Below are 21,696 nucleotides of genomic sequence, written 5' to 3' on the forward strand. Positions count from 1 at the left end.
TCAGTGGCAGGCACACACGTGAGGGTGTCGAGTGACTGGCACCTTGACGCTGTGTCCCTCCGCGCGGTCGCGCACTGGCGGAGTGATCTTTGGTTCCTTCTCAGGCGCAGTCACAGGGTGTGTGTGTGTACAGTATGTGTTTAGATAGATAGATAGATAGATAGATAGATAGATAGATAGATAGATAGATAGATATAACATCACAGCTGTGTCTCTGTCTCTAAAATAAAATCTGGTAATTACGGGGTGGTAAGGGTTACTTGGAACCTCCCCCCCTACAAGTACTTGGAAGGTACTCAGAAACCCCCCCTGCGTGCACCACTGGGCAGAGTTTCGGCTGCACACTGGGCAAGATGTATCACCTGTCCTGCTCCGCAGTCCATATATTGGCCATTCTGTCGGCGCAGTGTGTACCCAGGCTCTCAGGCGATACCGATCAGAGGGGGTCATTCAGGTGCGGACGCAAAGTGGCATCTGTACACATAGAGATCGATGTTTTCACACTGCGCATGCGTCTGAGCCACACAGCAAACTATTCACAAATGCGGTTGCTGACAGGTTTTAGTCAAAAAGTGAGTGACAAGAAGTCAGCATTTGGGGGTGCTGCACTGCAGGGGGGTGGGGCAGATGTAACATGTGCAGAGAGAGTTAGAGTTGGGTGGGTTATATTGTTTCTGTGCAGGGTAAATAATGGCTGCTTTAGTTTTACACTGCAATTTAGATTTCAGTTTGAACACACCCCACCCAAATCTAACTCTCTCTGCACATGTTACATCTGCCCCACCTACACAGCACATGATTTTGCGCATTAATGTGTTGTTTTTTTTGGTTCGCTAACAAACCTGAATAAGTCCCTTACATAATGACATTTGTTGCCGGATGTAGCAAGACATTTGTTACACAATTACATTCAATGCAAGCTGTAGTTACACAAGCGTTATATAATTACCTTTGTTGCAAGATATAACAAGACTTCTCCATAATATTTACACTGCCTGACCCAACCCATGTGACTACAGAACGAGTCTCTGCAGATATCTGATATCTCTACTGACATCAAAGCGTAAGAGGGTTTTTATTGTTCTGAAAAGGTTATAGAAGGAACATTTACATCTGTCTGAAATAAGATGGTCCCGTTTTTTTATCTTTATTAATTCATTTCTTTAGCATTCTCATGAAAATATTCTTTTATATTATGACAGGAGATTGTAGGCATCCTAGGGAAAGCTATACAAGTGGAACATAGGGGGTAAATCAGACCTGATCGCAGTAGCAAATTTGTTAGCAGTTGGGCAAAACCATGTGCACTGCAGGTGGGGCAGATGTAACATGTGCAGAGAGAGTTAGATTTGGGTTGGTTATATTGTTTCTGTGCAGGGTGAATACTGGCTGCTTTATTTTTACACTGCAATTTAGATTTCAGTTTGAGCACACCCCACCCAAATCTCACTCTCTCTGCACATGTTACATCTGCCCCACCTGCACTGCACATGGTTTTGCCCAACTGCTAACAAATTTACTGCTGCGATCAGATCTGAATTAGGCCCATAGACCGGAGAATTCCATGATGGCATAGTAAGTAAAATTTACGCATGGCCTCCGGTGATTGATTCGGATGTGGACAGGATGCCAGCAGTCGAAATCCCAGCGTTGGAATCCCGACACGCGGGCAGAATGCTGGTGCCGCAACTCCAACAGCACTAGAAACGTCAATGCTGAAATCCCGACCGCAAGTATGCCAGGGACTCCTAAGGTTAGGCACCACCAGGGAGGTTAAGGTGCCTGGAAAGGAGGGTTAGGCTGCGGAGACGGGGGTAAGGCACCACCGGGGAGGTTAAGGTTAAGGTGCCTGGAAGGGAGGGTTAGGCTGCGGAGACGGGGGTAAGGCACCACCGGGGAGGGTTAGGCTGAGAGTAGGGGGCGTTAGGTTTAGGCACCACCGGGGAGGGTTAGGCTGTGGGGGAAGGTGGGTTAGGGTTAGACTGCAGACAGGTATGGTTGGGGGAGGGTAAATAAGATTTTAAACCTACCGGTAAATCTTTTTCTCCTAGTCCGTAGAGGATGCTGGGAACTCCATAAGGACCATGGGGTATAGACGGCTCCGCAGGAAACATGGGCACTATAAAGAACTTTTAGTATGGGTGTGCACTGGCCCCTCCCTCTATGCCCCTCCTCCAGACCTCAGTTAGAGAACTGTGCCTAGAGGAGATGGACAATACGAGGAAAGGATTTTGTTATCTAAGGGCGAGATACATACCAGCCCACACCATACACACTGTACAACATGGTATACAATAACCAATTAACAGTATGAACAAAACAGCATCAGCCAGAGGCCGATCTCAACTGTAACTTAACCCTTAAGTATGCAATAACTATATACAAGTCTTGCAGAATGTTTCCGCACTGGGACGGGGCGCCCAGCATCCTCTACGGCAGGCATTCCCAACCACGGTCCTCAAGGCACACTAACAGTGCAGGTTTTAGTGATATCCAGCCTTCAGCACAGGTGACATTATTAGTAGCTGAGCTATTTTGATTTAACCATCTGTGCTGCAGCCTGGATATCACTAAAACCTGCACTGTTGGTGTGCCTTGAGGACCGTATTTGGGAATGCCTGCTCTACGGACTAGGAGAAAAAGATTTACCGGTAGGTTTAAAATCTTATTTTCTCTTACGTCCTAGAGGATGCTGGGGACTCCGTAAGGACCATGGGGTTTATACCAAAGCTCCAGAACGGGCGGGAGAGTGCGGATGACTCTGCAGCACCAACTGAGCAAACACGAGGTCCTCATCAGCCAGGGTATCAAACTTATAGAACTTAGCAAAGGTGTTTGAACCCGACCAAGTAGCTGCTCGGCAAAGCTGTAAAGACGAGACGCCTCGGGCATCCGCCCAAGAAGAGCCCACCTTCCTAGTGGAATGGGCCTTTACTGAATTTGGTACCGGCAATCCAGCCGTAGAATGAGGGGTGGTCTTCAGTATGCCGGCTGTCGGGATCCCGGCGCACAGTATACCAGCCGGCATACCGACACTTATTCTCCCTCGTGGGGGTCCACGACCCCCCTGGAGGGAGAATAAAATAGTGTAGCGCGCCACCGTGCCCGTAGCGTGGCGAGCGCAGCGAGCCCGCAAGGGGCTCATTTGCGCTCGCCACACTGTCGGTAAGCCGGCAGTCGGGCTCCTGGCGCCGGTATGCTGGGCGCCGGGAGCCCGACCGCCGGCATATCGTAGTGTACCCAGAATGAGCCTGCTGAATCGCGTTACAGATCCAGCGAGCAATAGTCTGCTTAGATGCATGAGTGCCAACCTTGTTGTCTGCATACAGGACAAACAGTACATCTGTTTTCCCAACAGTAGCCGTTCTGGCTAACTAAATCTTTAAGGCCCTGACTACATCAAGGGACTTGGAATTCTTCAAGGATCCCGTAGCCACAGGCACAACAATAGGTTGATTCATATGAAATGACGAAACCACTTTAGGCAGAACTTGAGGACGAGTCCTCCACTCTGCTCGATCCACATGGAAAAGCAGATAGGGGCTGGAGGGGCTGACAGACAAGGCCTCCAACTCGGACACCCGCCTCGCAGATGCCAAGGCCAATAACATGACCACTTTCCAAGTGAGAAAACTTCAATTCAACTGTTTGAAACGGTTCAAACCAGTATGACTCAAGGAAACTTAACACTACGTTAAGGTCCCATGGTGCCACTGGGGGCACCAAAGGAGTTTGGATGTGCCACACTTCTTTTACCAAAGTCTGGACTTCTGTTAGAGAAGCCAATTCCTTCTGCAAGCATATGGATAAAGCAGAAATCTGCACCTTAATTGAGCCTAACTTTAGGCCCATATCCACTCCTGTCTGTAGAAAATGGAGAAAACGTCCCAGTTGGAAATCCTCAGTAGGAGCATCCTTGGCTTCACACCAAGATCCATATTTTCTCCAGATACGGTGATAGTGTTTCGCCGTAACATCTTTTCTAGCTTTAATAAGAGTAGGAATGACCTCCTCTGGAATACCCTTTTTAGCTAGGATTTGGTGTTCAACCGCCATGCTCTTGGAACACGCACGGCCCCTGTAGTAGCAGATCCTCCCTGAGAGGAAGGGGCCACGGATCTTCTGAGAGCAGTCCCTGAAGATCTGCATACCAGGCCCTTCGAGGCCAATCTGGAACAATGAGTATCGTCTGCCCTCTTGTTCGTCTTATGATTCTCAATATTTTTGAGATGAGAGGAAGTGGAAGGAACACATAGACCGACTGAAACACCCACGGTGTCACCTGGGCGTCCACCGTCACTACCTGAGGGTCCCTTGACCTGGAACAATACGTCCGAATCTTCCTGTTGAGGCGTGATGCCATCATGTCTATTTGAGGAAGTCCCCAACGACTTGTCACCTCTGTAACGACTTCCTGATGAAGTCCCCACTCTCCTGGATGGAGATCGTGTCTGCTGAGGGAGTCTGCTTCCCAGTTGTCCCCTCTGGAATGAAGACCGCCGACAGAGCGCTTACATGATTTTCCGCCCAGCGAAGAATCCTGGTGGCTTCTGCCATTTCTGCTCTGCTTTTTGTCCCGCCCTAGTGGTTCACATGCGCCACGGCCGTGACGTCTGACTGGATCAGAACAGGTAGGTTGCGAAGAAAATTCTCCGCTTGTTTGAGTCCGTTGTAAATGGTCCTCAATTTCAGCACAATGATGTGTAGGCATATTCCCTGAAAATTGTTTCCCTGTGTGACTGCTCCCCATCCTCGGAGGCTCGTGTCCGTGGTCACAAGAAGAACCCAATCTAGAAAGCCGAACCTGCTACCCTCTAGAAGGTGAGCACTCTGGAGCCACCACAGGAGAGAGACCCTGGCTCGGGGGGACAGGCCAATCTTCCGATGCATGTGCAGGTGGGATCCTGACCACTTGTACAGAAGGTCCCACTGAAAAGTCTGTGTGAAATTACCTCTTAGGCCGCCACCATCTTACCTAATGCATGAGTACATTGAGGAACTGACACTCTTTTTAGCTTTAACAGGTCTCTGACCATGTTCTGGAGTACTTGGGCTTTTCCCTCTGGGAGAAAGACCTTTCGTTTTTCTGTGTCCAGAATCATGCCCAAAACAATTTTGTAACAATTTTTCCCTTGAACTCGCCTTTATCAGGAGATCGTCCAAGTACGGGATAATTGTGACGCCTTGCTTGCGCAGGAGCACCATCATTTCCGCCATTACCTTGTCGGGGCCGTGGAAAGCCCAAACGGCAACGTCTGAAATTGGTCATTACAATCCTGTACAGCGAATCTCAGGTACGCCTGATGAGGAGGATAAATGGGGACATGAAGGTATGCATCCTTTATGTCTGGTGACACCATAAAAAAACCCCTTCCAGGCTGGAGATCACTGCCCGGAGAGATTCCATCTTGAATTTTAACCTTTTCAGATATAGGTTCAGGGATTTTAGATTCATAATGGGCCTGACCGAGCCATCCGATTTCAGGACCACAAAAAGGCTTGAATAAAAAACCCTTCCCCTGTTGTAGAAGGGGAACCTTGATAATCGCTTACTGATGATACAGTTTCTGTATGGCAGCTGCCACTGTTTCCCTCTCTGGGGAGGAAACTGGCAAGACTGATTTGAAAAATCAGTGAGGAGGCACATCTACGAATTCTAGTTCGCATCCCTGGAATACAATTTCTACCGCCCAAGGATACAAGTCCGACTGAACCCAGACTTGGCAGAAGAGTCGAAGACGTGCCCCCACCGGCGCGGACTCCCTCAGCGGAGCCCCAGCGTCATGCAGTAGATTTTGTAGAGGACGGGGAGGACTTTTGTCCCCGGGAACTAGCCGTTAGTGATGAGCGGGTTCGGTTTCTCGGAAACCGAACCCCCCCGAACTTCACGCTTTTTACACGGGTCCGAGGCAGACTCGGATCTTCCCGCCTTGCTCGGCTAACCCGAGCGCGCCCGAACGTCATCATCCCGCTGTCGGATTCTCGCGAGGCTCGTATTCTATCGCGAGACTCGGATTCTATATAAGGAGCCGCGCGTCGCCGCCATTTTCACACGTGCATTGAGATTGATAGGGAGAGGACGTGGCTGGCGTCCTCTCTGTTTAGAGTAGACTAGAGAGTAGTAGAGAGTAGAGACACTTGATTTACTAATTTTGGGGAGCATATTAGGACGGAGTACTACTTGCTGATAGTGTGACCAGTGACCACCAGTTTAATTAATCCGTTCTCTGCCTGAAAAAAAACGATACACAGTGTGACACAGTCATATACCATATCTGTGCTCAGCCTCAGTGTGCCCTCAGTGTGCTGCATCATCTATGTAATAATGTATATCTGACTGTGCTGAGTGCTCACTGCTCACACAGCTTAATTGTGGGGGAGACTGGGGAGCAGTTATAGCAGGAGTACATATTTTAACAGTGCACACTTTTGCTGCCAGAGTGCCACTGCCAGTGCCAGTGTGACTGACCAGTGACCACTGACCACCAGTATATTGTGATTGTCTGCCTGAAAAAGTTAAACACTCGTCGTGTGGTGTTTTTATTCTATAAACGCATTCTGCTGACAGTGTCCAGCAGGTCCGTCATTATATAATATATACCTGTCCGGCTGCAGTAGTGATATATATATATTTTTTATATCATTATCATCCAGTCTATATTAGCACTGCAGCAGACGCAGTACGGTAGTCCACGGCTGTAGCTACCTCTGTGTCGGCAGTCGCTCGTCCATCCATAATTGTATACCACCTACCCGTGGTGTTTTTTTTTTTTCTATCTTCTTGATACTAGTAGCTTACTTTAGGAGTCTGCAGTGCTGAGCTGACAGTGTCCAGCAGGTCCGTCATTATATAATATATACCTGTCCGGCTGCAGTAGTGATATATATATATATTTTTTATATCATTATCATCCAGTCTATATTAGCAGCAGACGCAGTACGGTAGTCCACGGCTGTAGCTACCTCTGTGTCGGCAGTCGCTCGTCCATCCATAATTGTATACCACCTACCCGTGGTGTTTTTTTTTTTTTCTATCTTCTTGATACTAGTAGCTTACTTTAGGAGTCTGCAGTGCTGAGCTGACAGTGTCCAGCAGGTCCGTCATTATATAATATATACCTGTCCGGCTGCAGTAGTGGTATATATATATTTTATATCTCATTATCATCCAGTCTATATTAGCAGCAGACGCAGTACGGTAGTCCACGGCTGTAGCTACCTCTGTGTCGGCAGTCGCTCGTCCATCCATAATTGTATACCACCTACCTGTGGTGTTTTTTTTTTTTTCTATCTTCTTGATACTACTAGTAGCTTACTTTAGGAGTCTGCAGTGCTGAGCTGACAGTGTCCAGCAGGTCCGTCATTATATAATATATACCTGTCCGGCTGCAGTAGTGATATATATATATATATTTTTTATATCATTATCATCCAGTCTATATTAGCAGCAGACGCAGTACGGTAGTCCACGGCTGTAGCTACCTCTGTGTCGGCAGTCGCTCGTCCATCCATAAGTATACTAGTATCCATCCATCTCCATTGTTTACCTGAGGTGCCTTTTAGTTGTGCCTATTAAAATATGGAGAACAAAAATGTTGAGGTTCCAAAAATAGGGACAGATCAAGATCGACTTCCACCTCGTGCTGAAGCTGCTGCCACTAGTCATGGCCGAGACGATGAAATGCCAGCAACGTCGTCTGCCAAGGCCGATGCCCAATGTCATAGTACAGAGCATGTAAAATCCAAAACACCAAATATCAGTAAAAAAAGGACTCAAAAATCTAAAATAAAATTGTCGGAGGAGAAGCGTAAACTTGCCAATATGCCATTTACCACACGGAGTGGCAAGGAACGGCTGAGGCCCTGGCCTATGTTCATGGCTAGTGGTTCAGCTTCACATGAGGATGGAAGCACTCAGCCTCTCGCTAGAAAAATGAAAAGACTCAAGCTGGCAAAAGCACAGCAAAGAACTGTGCGTTCTTCGAAATCACAAATCCACAAGGAGAGTCCAATTGTGTCGTTTGCGATGCCTGACCTTCCCAACACTGGACGTGAAGAGCATGCGCCTTCCACCATTTGCACGCCCCCTGCAAGTGCTGGAAGGAGCACCCGCAGTCCAGTTCCTGATAGTCAGATTGAAGATGTCAGTGTTGAAGTACACCAGGATGAGGAGGATATGGGTGTTGCTGGCGCTGGGGAGGAAATTGACCAGGAGGAATAGGGCCATTGACATGCCTGGTGAAAATACCAAAAAAATCAGCTCTTCGGTGTGGAAGTATTTCAACAGAAATGCGGACAACATTTGTCAAGCCGTGTGTTGCCTTTGTCAAGCTGTAATAAGTAGGGGTAAGGACGTTAACCACCTCGGAACATCCTCCCTTATACGTCACCTGCAGCGCATTCATCATAAGTCAGTGACAAGTTCAAAAACTTTGGGCGACAGCGGAAGCAGTCCACTAACCAGTAAATCCCTTCCTCTTGTAACCAAGCTCACGCAAACCACCCCACCAACTCCCTCAGTGTCAATTTCCTCCTTCCCCAGGAATGCCAATAGTCCTGCAGGCCATGTCACTGGCAATTATGACGAGTCCTCTCCTGCCTGGGATTCCTCCGATGCATCCTTGCGTGTAACGCCTACTGCTGCTGGCGCTGCTGTTGTTGCTGCTGGGAGTCGATGGTCATCCCAGAGGGGAAGTCGTACTCGTAAGACCACTTTTACTACTTCCACCAAGCAATTGACTGTCCAACAGTCCTTTGCGAGGAAGATGAAATATCACAGCAGTCATCCTGCTGCAAAGCGGATAACTGAGGCCTTGGCATCCTGGGCGGTGAGAAACGTGGTTCCGGTATCCATCATTACTGCAGAGGCAACTAGAGACTTGTTGGAGGTACTGTGTCCCCGGTACCAAATACCATCTAGGTTCCATTTCTCTAGGCAGGCGATACCGAAAATGTACACAGACCTCAGAAAAAGACTCACCAGTGTCCTAAAAAATGCAGTTGTACCCAATGTCCACTTAACCACGGACATGTGGACAAGTGGAGCAGGGCAGGCTCAGGACTATATGACTGTGACAGCCCACTGGGTAGATGTATGGACTCCCGCCGCAAGAACAGCAGCGGCGGCACCAGTAGCAGCATCTCGCAAACGCCAACTCTTTCCTAGGCAGGCTACGCTTTGTATCACCGCTTTCCAGAATACGCACACAGCTAAAAACCTCTTACGGCAACTGAGGAAGATCATCGCAGAATGGCTTACCCCAATTGGACTCTCCTGTGGATTTGTGGCATCGGACAACGCCAGCAATATTGTGTGTGCATTAAATCTGGGCAAATTCCAGCACGTCCCATGTTTTGCACATACCTTGAATTTGGTGGTGCAGAATTATTTAAAAAACGAGAGGGGCATGCAAGAGATGCTGTCGGTGGCCAGAATAATTGCGGGACACTTTCGGCGTACAGGCACCACGTACAGAAGACTGGAGCACCACCAAAAACGCCTGAACCTGCCCTGCCATCATCTGAAGCAAGAAGTGGTAACGAGGTGGAATTCAACCCTCTATATGCTTCAGAGGTTGGAGGAGCAGCAAAAGGCCATTCAAGCCTATACAACTGAGCACGATATATGAGGTGGAATGCACCTGTCTCAAGCGCAGTGGAGAATGATTTCAACGTTGTGCAAGGTTCTGCAACCTTTTGAACTTGCCACACGTGAAGTCAGTTCAGACACTGCCAGCCTGAGTCAGGTCATTCCCCTCATCAGGCTTTTGCAGAAGAAGCTGGAGACATTGAAGGAGGAGCTAACACAGAGCGATTCCGCTAGGCATGTGGGACTTGTGGATGGAGCCCTTAATTCGCTTAACAAGGATTCACGGGTGGTCAATCTGTTGAAATCAGAGCACTACATTTTGTCCACCGTGCTCGATCCTAGATTTAAAACCTACCTTGGATCTCTCTTTCCGGCAGACACAAGTCTGCTGGGGTTCAAAGAACTGCTGGTGACAAAATTGTCAAGTCAAGCGGAACGCGACCTGTCAACATCTCCTCCTTCACATTCTCCCGCAACTGGGGGTGCGAGGAAAAGGCTCAGAATTCCAAGCCCACCCGCTGGCGGTGATGCAGGGCAGTCTGGAGCGACTGCTGATGCGGACATCTGGTCCGGACTGAAGGACCTGCCAACGATTACGGACATGTCGTCTACTGTCACTGCATATGATTCTCTCCCCATTGAAAGAATGGTGGAGGATTATATGAGTGACCGCATCCAAGTAGGCACGTCAGACAGTCCGTACGTATACTGGCAGGAAAAAGAGGCAATTTGGAGGCCCTTGCACAAACTGGCTTTATTCTACCTAAGTTGCCCTCCCACAAGTGTGTACTCCGAAAGAGTGTTTAGTGCCGCCGCTCACCTTGTCAGCAATCGGCGTACGAGGTTACATCCAGAAAATGTGGAGAAGATGATGTTCATTAAAATGAATTATAATCAATTCCTCCGTGGAGACATTGACCAGCAGCAATTGCCTCCACAAAGTACACAGGGAGCTGAGATGGTGGATTCCAGTGGGGACGAATTGATAATCTGTGAGGAGGGGGATGTACATGGTGATATATCGGAGGATGATGATGAGGTGGACATCTTGCCTCTGTAGAGCCAGTTTGTGCAAGGAGAGATTAATTGCTTCTTTTTTGGAGGGGGTCCAAACCAACCCGTAATTTCAGTCACAGTCGTGTGGCAGACCCTGTCACTGAAATGATGGGTTGGTTAAAGTGTGCATGTCCTGTTTATACAACATAAGGGTGGGTGGGAGGGCCCAAGGACAATTCCATCTTGCACCTCTTTTTTCTTTCATTTTTCTTTGCGTCATGTGCTGTTTGGGGGGTGTTTTTTGGAAGGGCCATCCTGCGTGACACTGCAGTGCCACTCCTAGACGGGCCAGGTGTTTGTGTCGGCCACTAGGGTCGCTTAGCTTACTCACACAGCTACCTCATTGCGCCTCTTATTTTCTTTGCGTCATGTGCTGTTTGGGGAGTGTTTTTTGGAAGGGCCATCCTGCGTGACACTGCAGTGCCACTCCTAGATGGGCCAGGTGTTTGTGTCGGCCACTAGGGTCGCTTAGCTTACTCACACAGCTACCTCATTGCGCCTCTTTTTTTCTTTGCGTCATGTGCTGTTTGGGGAGTGTTTTTTGGAAGGGCCATCCTGCGTGACACTGCAGTGCCACTCCTAGATGGGCCAGGTGTTTGTGTCGGCCACTTGGGTCGCTTAGCTTAGCCATCCAGCGACCTCGGTGCAAATTTTAGGACTAAAAATAATATTGTGAGGTGTGAGGTGTTCAGAATAGACTGAAAATGAGTGGAAATTATGGTTATTGAGGTTAATAATACTTTGGGATCAAAATGACCCCCAAATTCTATGATTTAAGCTGTTTTTTAGGGTTTTTTGAAAAAAACACCCGAATCCAAAACACACCCGAATCCGACAAAAAAAATTCGGTGAGGTTTTGCCAAAACGCGTTCGAACCCAAAACACGGCCGCGGAACCGAACCCAAAACCAAAACACAAAACCCGAAAAATTTCCGGTGCTCATCACTACTAGCCGTAGCAGGTATTCTTTTCCCTCTACCTCCACCTCTGGCGAGGAAGGAAGAGCCCCGACCCTTTCCGAACTTATGCGACCGAAAGGACTGCATCTGATATTGAGGTGTTTTATTTTGCTGTGGGGGAACATAAGGCAAAAAAGAAGATTTACCCGCGGTAGCTGTGTGTAACCAGCTCCGCGAGGCCCTCCCCAAATAAAACTTCACCTTTGTATGTCAAAGTCTCAATATATCTTTTTGAATCAGCATCACCCGTCCATTGGCGGGTCCACAGGGACCGTCTAGCAGAAATTGCCATGGCATTGGCTCTTGAACCCAACAGCCCAATATCTCTCGCAGCTTCTCTCATATATAACACTGCGTCTTTAATGTGACCCAAGGTCAACAAAATGGTATCTTTAACTAGGGTGCCATTGTCAGATGACAAGGTATCTGCCCACGCTGCAACTGCGCTACCCCTCCCCCCCCCCCTCCGTGTCGACGCTACTGTCGGCCTTAGTAGGGCACACTTATGTGTATAAATTGATTTTAAGGCAGTTTCCTGTCTGCGATCAGCAGGATCCTTGAGGGCTGCCGTATCAGGGGATGGTAGCGCCACCTTTTTTCACAATCGCGTCAAAGCCTTGTCCACCGTGGGTGAGGATTCCCACCGTAACCTGTCCTGGGAGTGGAAAGGATATGCCATAATAATTCTCTTGGGAATCTGCAGTTTCTTATCTGGAGTCTCCCAAGCTTTTTCAAACAGGGCGTTCAGCTCGTGAGATGGGGGAAAAGTTACCTCAGGTTTCTTTTCCTTAAACATGCCGACCCTTGTGTCAGAGACAGAGAGATCCTCAGTGATATGCAAAACATCTTTTATTGCAACAATCATATATTGACTACTCTTGGCCACCCTTGGGTGCCACTTATCATCATCATCGTCGACACTGGAGTAGGCGTGTCGGTATCAGTGTCTACTACCTGTGAAAGGGTACGTTTCTGAGACCCCGAAGGGTCCTGTGACACAGTCAAAGCTATGGATTGACTCCATGCTTTTTCCTTGGACTCAGTTTTGTCCAATCTTTTGTGTAAAGTCACATTAGCATGTAAAACATTCCACATATTCATCCAATCAGGTGTCGGCGGCGCCGACGGAGATACCACAATCATCTGCTCTGCCTCCTCCCTAGATGAGCCTTCCACCTCAGACATGTCGACACACACGTATTGACACCCCCACACACACTGGGATACCTAATATTATGGGGACTGACCCACAATAAGGCCCTTAGGAGAGACAGAGAGAGAGAGTATGCCAGCACACACCCAGCGCCACTGTACACTGAGACAAAAATCCCAGCCTGTCAGCGCTTTTTATATATATGTATAAAAACACCACATTTTTTTGCCAAATAATGTGCCCCCCCCTCGTTTTGGCCCTCTGTATTAGGTAAGAGCAGGGGAGAGTCCGGGGCCGCTTCTCTACAGCATGCTGAGGAGAAAATGGCGCTGATTAGTGCTGGAGGATCAAGCTCCGCCCCCCCGATGGCGGGCTTCGGTCCCGCTCTAAATCTTTATACTGGCGGGGGATCTGGAATTATATAGCCTATTACAGTATATATATGTACTCTTCCAGTCTTATCTGAGGTATATTTATGCTGCCCAGGGTGCCCCCCCCCTGCGCCATGCACCCTTACTGTGGTGCCTGTGTGTGTGAGCTAGGAGCAATGGCGAGCAGCGTTACCACTGCGCGTTACCTCATGAAGATCTGAAGTCTTCTGCCGCCTTTGAAGTCTTCTTTCTTCTTATACTCACCCGGCTTCTATCTTCCGGCTCTGCGAGGAGGACGGCGGCACGGCTCCGGGACGAACGGCGAGGGGAGACCTGCGTTCCGACCCTCTGGAGCTAATGGTGTCCAGTAGCCTAAGAAGCAGAGCCTATCATTTAAGTAGGTCTGTTTCTCTCCCCTCAGTCCCACGATGCAGGGAGCCTGTTGCCAGCAGTGCTCCCTGAAAATAATAAACCTAACAAAAGCTTTTTCAGAGAAACTCAGGAGGGCTCCCCTGCAGTGCATCCAGTCTCCTCTGGGCACAGGAACTAACTGAGGTCTGGAGGAGGGGCATAGAGGGAGGAGCCAGTGCACACCCATTCTAAAGCTTTACAGTGCCCATGTCTCCTGCGGAGCCGTCTATACCCCATGGTCCTTACGGAGTCCCCAGCATCCTCTAGGACATAAGAGAAAGTATACTTACCCGAACCCTGTAAACATTCTCAGCATCCGGATGCTGGTGTCAGTCTCAAAATCCCAAACGCTGGTCTCACGTATCATACCCGATTGGTTAAATACATGAGACAAGTAAGGGATTTTGAAAAAGCAGGAATAGTACCGTATGTAACTTACATTCATTGAAACATCTGGCATCAGGTCTACCACATTGCACGGCTCAGAGGCGCAGCCTTTATTTCACTGTAATAACCTTTGTAAAACTTACATTAATTAATAGCAGCTTCCATCTTATTTTATATTCATCACTCTGTATCAGCAACTTAATTAGCAGATGTTATTGCTGAGAATGATAGCAAATAGCACACGCAGGTTGCCATTAGGGCTAATGTCCTTTGATGGGATGAACCGGTCTGAATCTGAACCATCTGTGTGGTGCCTTATCGTCCGTGCATGGGGGGGTCATTCCGGGTTGATCGCTAGCAGAAAATGTTCGCTGCACAGCGATGATGCAAAAAAAGGCACTTCTGCGTATGCGGCGCAATGCACACGCGCGACGTACTTTCACAACGGCCAATGTAGTTTCACACAAGGTCTAGCAAAGCTTTTCAGTCGCACTACTGGCCGCAGAGTGATTGACAGGAAGTGGGCGTTTCTGGGTGTCAACTGACCGTTTTCAGGGAGTGTTCGGAAAAACGCAGGCGTGCCAGGGAAAACGCAGGCGTGGCTGGGCGAACACCGGGCGTGTTCGTGACATCAAAACAGGAACTGAACAGTCTGAAGTCATCGCAAGCGCTGAGTAGGTCTGAAGCTACTCTGAAACTGCACAAAATTATTTTGTAGCCGCGTTGCAAACCTTTCGGTCGCACTTCTGCTAAGCTAAAATACACTCCCAGAGGGCGGCGGCATAGCGTTTGCACGGCTGCTAAAAACAGCTAGCGAGTGATCAACTTGGAATGACCCCCATGGTTCTCTGCATGTCCCTCTGTAACGGGAAGGCAAGGAACAGACCCTCCTCCTTTGTTTTGGATCCATTTAAAAAAAAAAAAAATTTGATAAAAACAGTTAAACCACATTTTTTGGTCCTGTTTTTGTTCCTACAGTTTTATTAACCTCTGTAACATTAATTTCCAGTCATTTCCTCACAGCTCATAATATTGTTTTAATCCAGTTTAGGCCAAAAGGTTGCAGCAGACTAGCTGGCTGACAGCAGTGGGCGGCACAAACACTTGGAAGTTCAACTTCAAACATGGCACATCTGGGAGACAGAGTGGCAGACAGGGGGGCAGTTTAATAAACTATACAACCCCATGTTTTTATTAGTCAAGAACTAGATCAAAGGCCCAAGGGCAGTGCATGGAAATGAAGGTGGATTATGTATGTAGAGCAGGCCTGGCCCACCTGTGGCTCTCCAGATGTTTTGAAACTACACATCCCAGCATGCTATGCCACAGTTTTAGCATTCCCTAATAGCAAAACTGTGGCAAAGCATGATGGGACTTGTAGTTTTACAACAGCTGGAGAGCCACAGGTTGGCCAGGCCTGATGTAGAGGAAGGCAGGTAAAGAAAGGAAAGATTAAATTAGTTCATTTAATTTGTTTGATTGACTAAAAAAATTTATGAGGGAGGAAGAGGGGTAGCATGGCCAGCAGGTCAGCCTCCTAATATTTGTGTTCTCTTTAACCTTTTCTTTAAAAAAAATGTGTGGTAATGTATTAGAGCAATAACCACAAAAAATGTTTGTCTATGCAAAATAGACTGTCCTCAATGCCCCCAAAAAATACAGCCCATAATGAAAAGCAAAGTGGTGCAAGATGGAATTGTACTTGTGCTTTCCCACCCACTTTCATGTTGGATATAACAAAGCACATGCACAGTTTAGCAAACTAAGCACTTCAGCAACAGGGACTGATACTTGTCTCTGAAGTGTTTGGTTTGTTTGGGCCTCCACAAAACAAGCTACCAATGGGCTTAAGGTGGCTAACAGTGTTGTTATTCATCGTCACATTTGGAACATGTCAGTCTTTGACGTAGCTAACGTTGACACCCCTAAACTCTACTCACCTTATAGAAGATAACAGATAGACTCTGGTTGCGATGGGCGACATCTCCAATTCTCTAGTAAATTTGTCTCCAAGGGTCAACTGTGCATCACTGTGGTACCCCCAGTGGTGGGAGATATCACCGTCATCACCACTGTCACTATATATTAGTTTTGGAGGTTATTTGTTAAAAAATAAAGTCGTCTCTCACCCCCTTGCATAGGTTACAGCACTTACAAATCGAAATAAAATGCTTAATCAGGAAAGAGAATATATTACATAGAAGTATTGAGAAAGGAATTCCTGCTGATTTAATGTAATAACACCGCAGTCTGACACAATGGGAAACTACAAGACTGTAAAACTCCTTAGAAACATTGTTCCTTTTAATAATGAACATATACATATATGTGCGCGTTGGTCAGACATGAGACATTGTGCGATACATAAAAACCAAAACAACCCCCCCTCCCCACTTCCTCCAAGGTTCAGAAATAAAGATACAAATTGGCAATAATAATAATAATAATAATAATACTTCTTTTCAGTAACAGCTCTTGTGACACGACAAATTCCAAAATTAAGAACTTGCGAATATCAGAATTCTTCCGACTTGCAGGAGTTAGAGCGGAGTGTTGCATCTTACGCTGCGAGTGCAGTTGCCGCAGTAACCAAGCCAACGTGGAGAATGCGGATCCCAATCCGGTCTGTGCAGACGGACAGCCCTGGTGTGATCATCTTTTTCATTTAATCACATCTTATTAAGCGCACAACGGTGGTGGTTTAACATGGTGCAAAAGTGAGCTGGGACACACGGCGACCAATCACATACTGGCTTTCATTAATCTATATGACAGACATATAAACACCAACATCTGATTGGCTGCAACAATGCAAAACCAAAACTATGTTTTCACAAAAATAAATCTAGTTACTGACGCATCAGGATGCCTGGCGGAATCCAGAAACAGCGATAGATGTGCAGGAGTAATGTATGACAAGATCTGGATGGTCTGCGATTATGCTGGAAGAACGTTTGAGACCTCAAATTACCATTAACGCTGGACATTCAGATCAGCCTGAAGGAGTTCTACTCCCGGCCTGGTATCAGTCTACGGCTGTATGAGTGTTCATCGGCGGGCACCAACGTTTCATTCCGTATAAACGGTTACTGGCACCACAATGGTTCCACAAGCATCTGATACATTAGATACAGTAAGCAAAACTGCAACGCACAGATGTGGATGCTTGGAGGGGGTCGCAAGGACATTCCTGTCCGTAACGGTTGCAGATTCCAGATTTAGTTCATAATCTGGATTTGTCGGATGAGGCTAACACTTATTGTCACCATTTCTACAGCCAAAAACACGAAACCGTCAGCTGCCAGTGATAATAACTCGTGCCAGTCGTCGCGGGCAAAGGTCATACTTGCTGGGACCACAGAAATCCTTCACATCTTTCCAACATCGACTGAATTAATGCTCTGTAATGAGAGACAACACTGGGATAAATAAAGGGCACACAGGAAGTGTTACATATTAAACCTAGATTTATACTTACTGTGGTTTATATAATGTACAATATATTTACCACCACTAGATGGTGCTATAATCTGAGTATTGGCCCACATTCTGACCTGATCGCACGCAGCAACTTTTTGCTGCCCATGCGATCAGGTAGATGCCGCCTATGGGGGGAGTGGATTTTTGCATAGCAAGGCTGCGATCGCTTGTGCAGCCCTGCTATGCATAAGTTTTGTGCAGAACTAGACTAGGGTAAGACTTACTACCCTGTGCGATCACTTCAGCGTTGCAGGTCCTGGAATTGACGTCAGACATCTGCCCTCCAAACGCCTCGACACACCTGCGTTCGGATCTCCACGCCCCGAAAACGGTGAGTTGACGCCCGGATCTGCATTTCTCCTTTCAATCTGTCGCCGCTGCGACAGCTTTCATCATTGGAGGCGTCGCTGCCCCGCGCAACAATGCGCCTGTGCAATGCAGACGCAGCGCATGCGCAGTTCCGACCAGATAGCATGGCTGCGAAGAAGCGCTGCGTGCGATCGGGTCAGAATGACCCCCATTGTTTCATCGGCATTCTTTAAGGTTTTTTATTCTTAAGAAAAGGATTAACTAACTATACCTTCTCTCCATTTATCCATCTTTGGATAAAACAGTTCTGTAGGAGCCTCATTTACAACGCGCATTGGATGTGACGTGCAGAACACCTGCATTTTGAACCTATGCACCTAGACTATCTGCACAAAGCATACATATTTCCTTACATATGGGGCCCTCTCCACAGGGGGTGAGGGGCCCACCAGCACACGTGATCTGCCCACTTCACAAAAAAAAAAGGTAGCCTGCACTCCTGGGAGAGGAGGAGGTGGACTCCCAACCATTCTGGAACAATAGGAGAGTATGACCACATAGCAAAATGTGCATCAACACCACAGCAAAATGTGCACCAACACTCTGTTCTTAGGAAATGCTTCTGCAAACTACAGCTGCCCTCTAGGTGTACCAACAGGCAAATGTGTACGCTTCCCTTTTCAATAAAGAAAAATTGAGTGTTAAAAACTCAATAAAATAAAATATAATAAAAAAATTAAATAAAACCAGAGAATGGGCAAGCTAGTCTAAAGGCAACAGGCATTATGGTGGTGCTGAACCCAGGCTGTCTATCTGCTGTCGCTAGCAGCTACGGAGTGGAAGGATAGAAGGCCACATCTTCAGTTTTTTGTGGGTTTTTTAATTTTTTATCAGAACTATTTTTTGTAATAACTCCGCTAGAGGGAACATATGGTGATCCTTTCATAAATCGTGTCAGTGTACATGGCATCAGGTGGTATTCTATAGTACGTACACAATTTGTAACGCTCGTCCACAAGGAGAATCCGATTTTAATCTCCCTGCCCATAAAACGTACCTTTGTCTTTTCTCCGCCACCTTCATGACCTCACAAATCTTGAAATATCTGTCTGAGAATCTCTCAGCCACACCCCAGTCCTTCAGGTAAGGCAGAGCGCGGTCTGGACCAATCACCTTGGATAACAGAAGTGCTACATTTTCCACCGTGATGCAGTTTGTCCAGTGAGAATGTCCGTTACTGAGGGTCTCTCCATTCGGTGTGCCGTGGTGCTGGTGGTCGGCCGTGCGGCTTTGTGCCAGGTGCAGAATACACTTCCATTCCTCCATTGTCTCTGGTAATAACCCTGAGCAGGACACAGACATGTCAGACCATGCACTATGCTTCCCTGTAGACTGGGACAGCCTGAGGCTAGTGTCACACAAGCTGATTGGCGTTCAGCAGGGAGTTAGGGAATGATCTGTCAATTCACAGAAGCTAAAGCATATTTGCCTACTTTATTTGCCTAGAGGACGCGAAGTCCAATGGGTAAATTCTAGGTGGTGGGACATCATGTCCCCTGCTCACCCAATAGGGCAGCTGGTAGCATCCAGCAGGGTGGCCTTCTCTACTGGGAATCCAGGGGCACTCCCCAAACTTCAAGAGTCTCCCGGACACTATGGAAGATTAGGCTGGTATGGACTAAAGTCCCAGATAACAATCACCATACAAACACCAAATACACCACATCTCATGAAAATGTCCATCATTGCTGCCAGCCTTTCTGGAGCCTCTCTAAAATCTGCTTCTCATGCCAGTCTCGCCTTACATATGATCTGTCCCCCTCATGCCCGTCTCTCCTTACCCATGGCCTGTCCCTCTCATACCCGTCTCTCCTTACCCATGGTCTGTCCCTCTCATGCCCGTCTCTCCTTACCCATGGTCTGTCCCTCTCATGCCCGTCTCTCCTTACCCATGGCCTGTCCTTCTCATGCCTGTCTCTCCTTACCCATGGCCTGTCCTTCTCATGCTTGTCTCTCCTTACCCATGGTCTGTACCCCTCATGTACGTCTCTCCAGTCCATCCCCCTCAAGCCAGTCTCTCCTTATCCATGGTCCATCTCCCTCATGCCCGTCTCTCCTTACCCATGGTCTGTCCCTCTCATACCCGTCTCTCCTTACCCATGGTCTGTCCCTCTCATGCCCGGCTCTCCTTACCCATGGCCTGTCCCTCTCATACCCATCTCTCCTTACCCATGGTCTGTCCCTCTCATGCCCGTCTCTCCTTACCCATGGCCTGTCCTTCTCATGCCTGTCTCTCCTTACCCATGGTCTGTCCTCCTCATTCCCGTCTCTCCTTACACACATGGTCCGCCCCCCTCATGCTTGTCTCTCCTTACCCATGGTCTGTACCCCTCATGTCTGTCTCTCCAGTCCATCCCCCTCAAGCCAGTCTCTCCTTATCCATGGTCCATCTCCCTCATGCCCATTTCTCCAAACCCATGGTCCGATCCCCTCATGCCAGTCTCTCCTTATCCATGGTCCATCTCCCTCATGCCCATTTCTCCATACCCATGGTCCGATCCCCTCATGCCAGTCTCTCCTTATCCATGGTCAGTCCCACTCATCCCCGTCTCTCCTTACCAATGGCCTGTCCCTCTCATGCTCACCTCTCCTTACCCATGGCCTGTCTCCTTATCCGTGATCTGTCCCTCTCATGCCCGTATCTCCTTATCCGTGGTCTCTCCCTCTCATGCCCGTCTCTCCTTATCCATAGACTGTCCTTTTCATCCCTGTCTCTCCTTAGCCATGGCCTGTCTCTCCTTATAAACAGTCCGGCCTCTGGAATGCCCTCCCTTGCCCAATCAGACTCGCCTTCAACCTCACAGCCTATAAATGAACCATCGGTTACGTGTTAGCCCTATATGCGTTGCTAGGGTACCTTTACGGCACCACAGAGGAAGTAGTGATGAGAATATATTCATTTAGTCACCATTTTGTTCGTCAATTAGGTTCATGTCATCCAGATACACGATGTTGGTCAGTGCTTCCAGACGTCTGTCCAGCTCCAAACAAAGTGCGATATAACCCGGCCAGTATCTAAGAAATCAGTGATTAGGCATTTTATGGAACGGTTAAATAGGAATCTTACACAATGGTGCAAACTGCTTCACAGGAACAACATGGATCCACATAGAATTGTTAGTGTGTGGGCTCTTCCACTCACGAATTTAACCCTATTTAGGGCCGCATTAATACAAACACAGTTTGTACAGATCTTTGGCAGACGGAAGCAGCTTAAGATGTAGCTATCTTCCGATATGCATTTATCCAGGCATAATTAAGATCTGAACATTTTACAAATTTTGGGAGACCCACTTTCCATATGACATATCAATAGCTACTTATGTTTAATTTGTCTTGTAGAGTTCTCATGTATTTTAAAGAGCAGAATTAAAAGACTACGTTATCAATTTTTAGGCACATCACTTATCGATTAACACTTACATAATTTTACAAGAGTGCGCCCAAACAAGAGTCATACTTTTCTCCTTGTGCATATACAATTGGATCCACGTGAGACAGCATCCCGCAACAGTGCAACCTATTACTGCTTAAATCACCTGACGTGTGTTTGATATAAGATAATACAATAGTAACAACATATGTGACTGATTTGGGGCATTATTTCGAGGTGCTACCCCTCACTATAGATGGCTGTACTCCCCATTCTTGGACTCTGTTCCATCTATTTCACTCGCATCTTAGGAGTAACTTGCACCATACAAACACATCTGAATTCTCAGACAGGGTATACGTTAAATGTCAGACCCTCACCCCGATGTTTTGCAAATAGTCAGCATCGCTTCTTTGGTTGGAAAATCAGACGGAAGTTTAATTAAAAGTAATATCAGCTGTCCGTAACCCCAGGTGAACAGGTGGGAGCGGGGCCTGGAGAAAAAAGAAGGGATAATAAACAGATACAGGGTTACAGGACAAGGAATC

General features: G+C 47.5%; 1 protein-coding gene across 6 annotated transcripts in view; it reads right to left on the reverse strand.

The window, feature by feature from the left end:
- Nucleotides 1-16,212: 16,212 nt before the first annotated feature.
- HPS5 (HPS5 biogenesis of lysosomal organelles complex 2 subunit 2) overlaps nucleotides 16,213-21,696 on the reverse strand; it is a 65,467-nt gene continuing 59,983 nt past the window's right edge. For all 6 annotated transcript variants that reach the window (XM_063946341.1, XM_063946343.1, XM_063946340.1 and 3 more), the window contains exons 20-23: nucleotides 21,529-21,642; nucleotides 20,684-20,790; nucleotides 18,773-19,058; nucleotides 16,213-17,327 (exon numbers count right to left, since the gene is read on the reverse strand). In XM_063946341.1, coding sequence (XP_063802411.1) covers nucleotides 17,267-17,327; nucleotides 18,773-19,058; nucleotides 20,684-20,790; nucleotides 21,529-21,642 — 568 coding nt within the window. In that variant the 3' untranslated portion in view covers nucleotides 16,213-17,266. The remainder of the gene's footprint in view (nucleotides 17,328-18,772; nucleotides 19,059-20,683; nucleotides 20,791-21,528; nucleotides 21,643-21,696) is intronic.

The sequence above is a fragment of the Pseudophryne corroboree genome, chromosome 11 (genome assembly GCF_028390025.1).
Source record: "Pseudophryne corroboree isolate aPseCor3 chromosome 11, aPseCor3.hap2, whole genome shotgun sequence".
In the NCBI taxonomy this organism is placed as follows: domain Eukaryota; kingdom Metazoa; phylum Chordata; class Amphibia; order Anura; family Myobatrachidae; genus Pseudophryne; species Pseudophryne corroboree.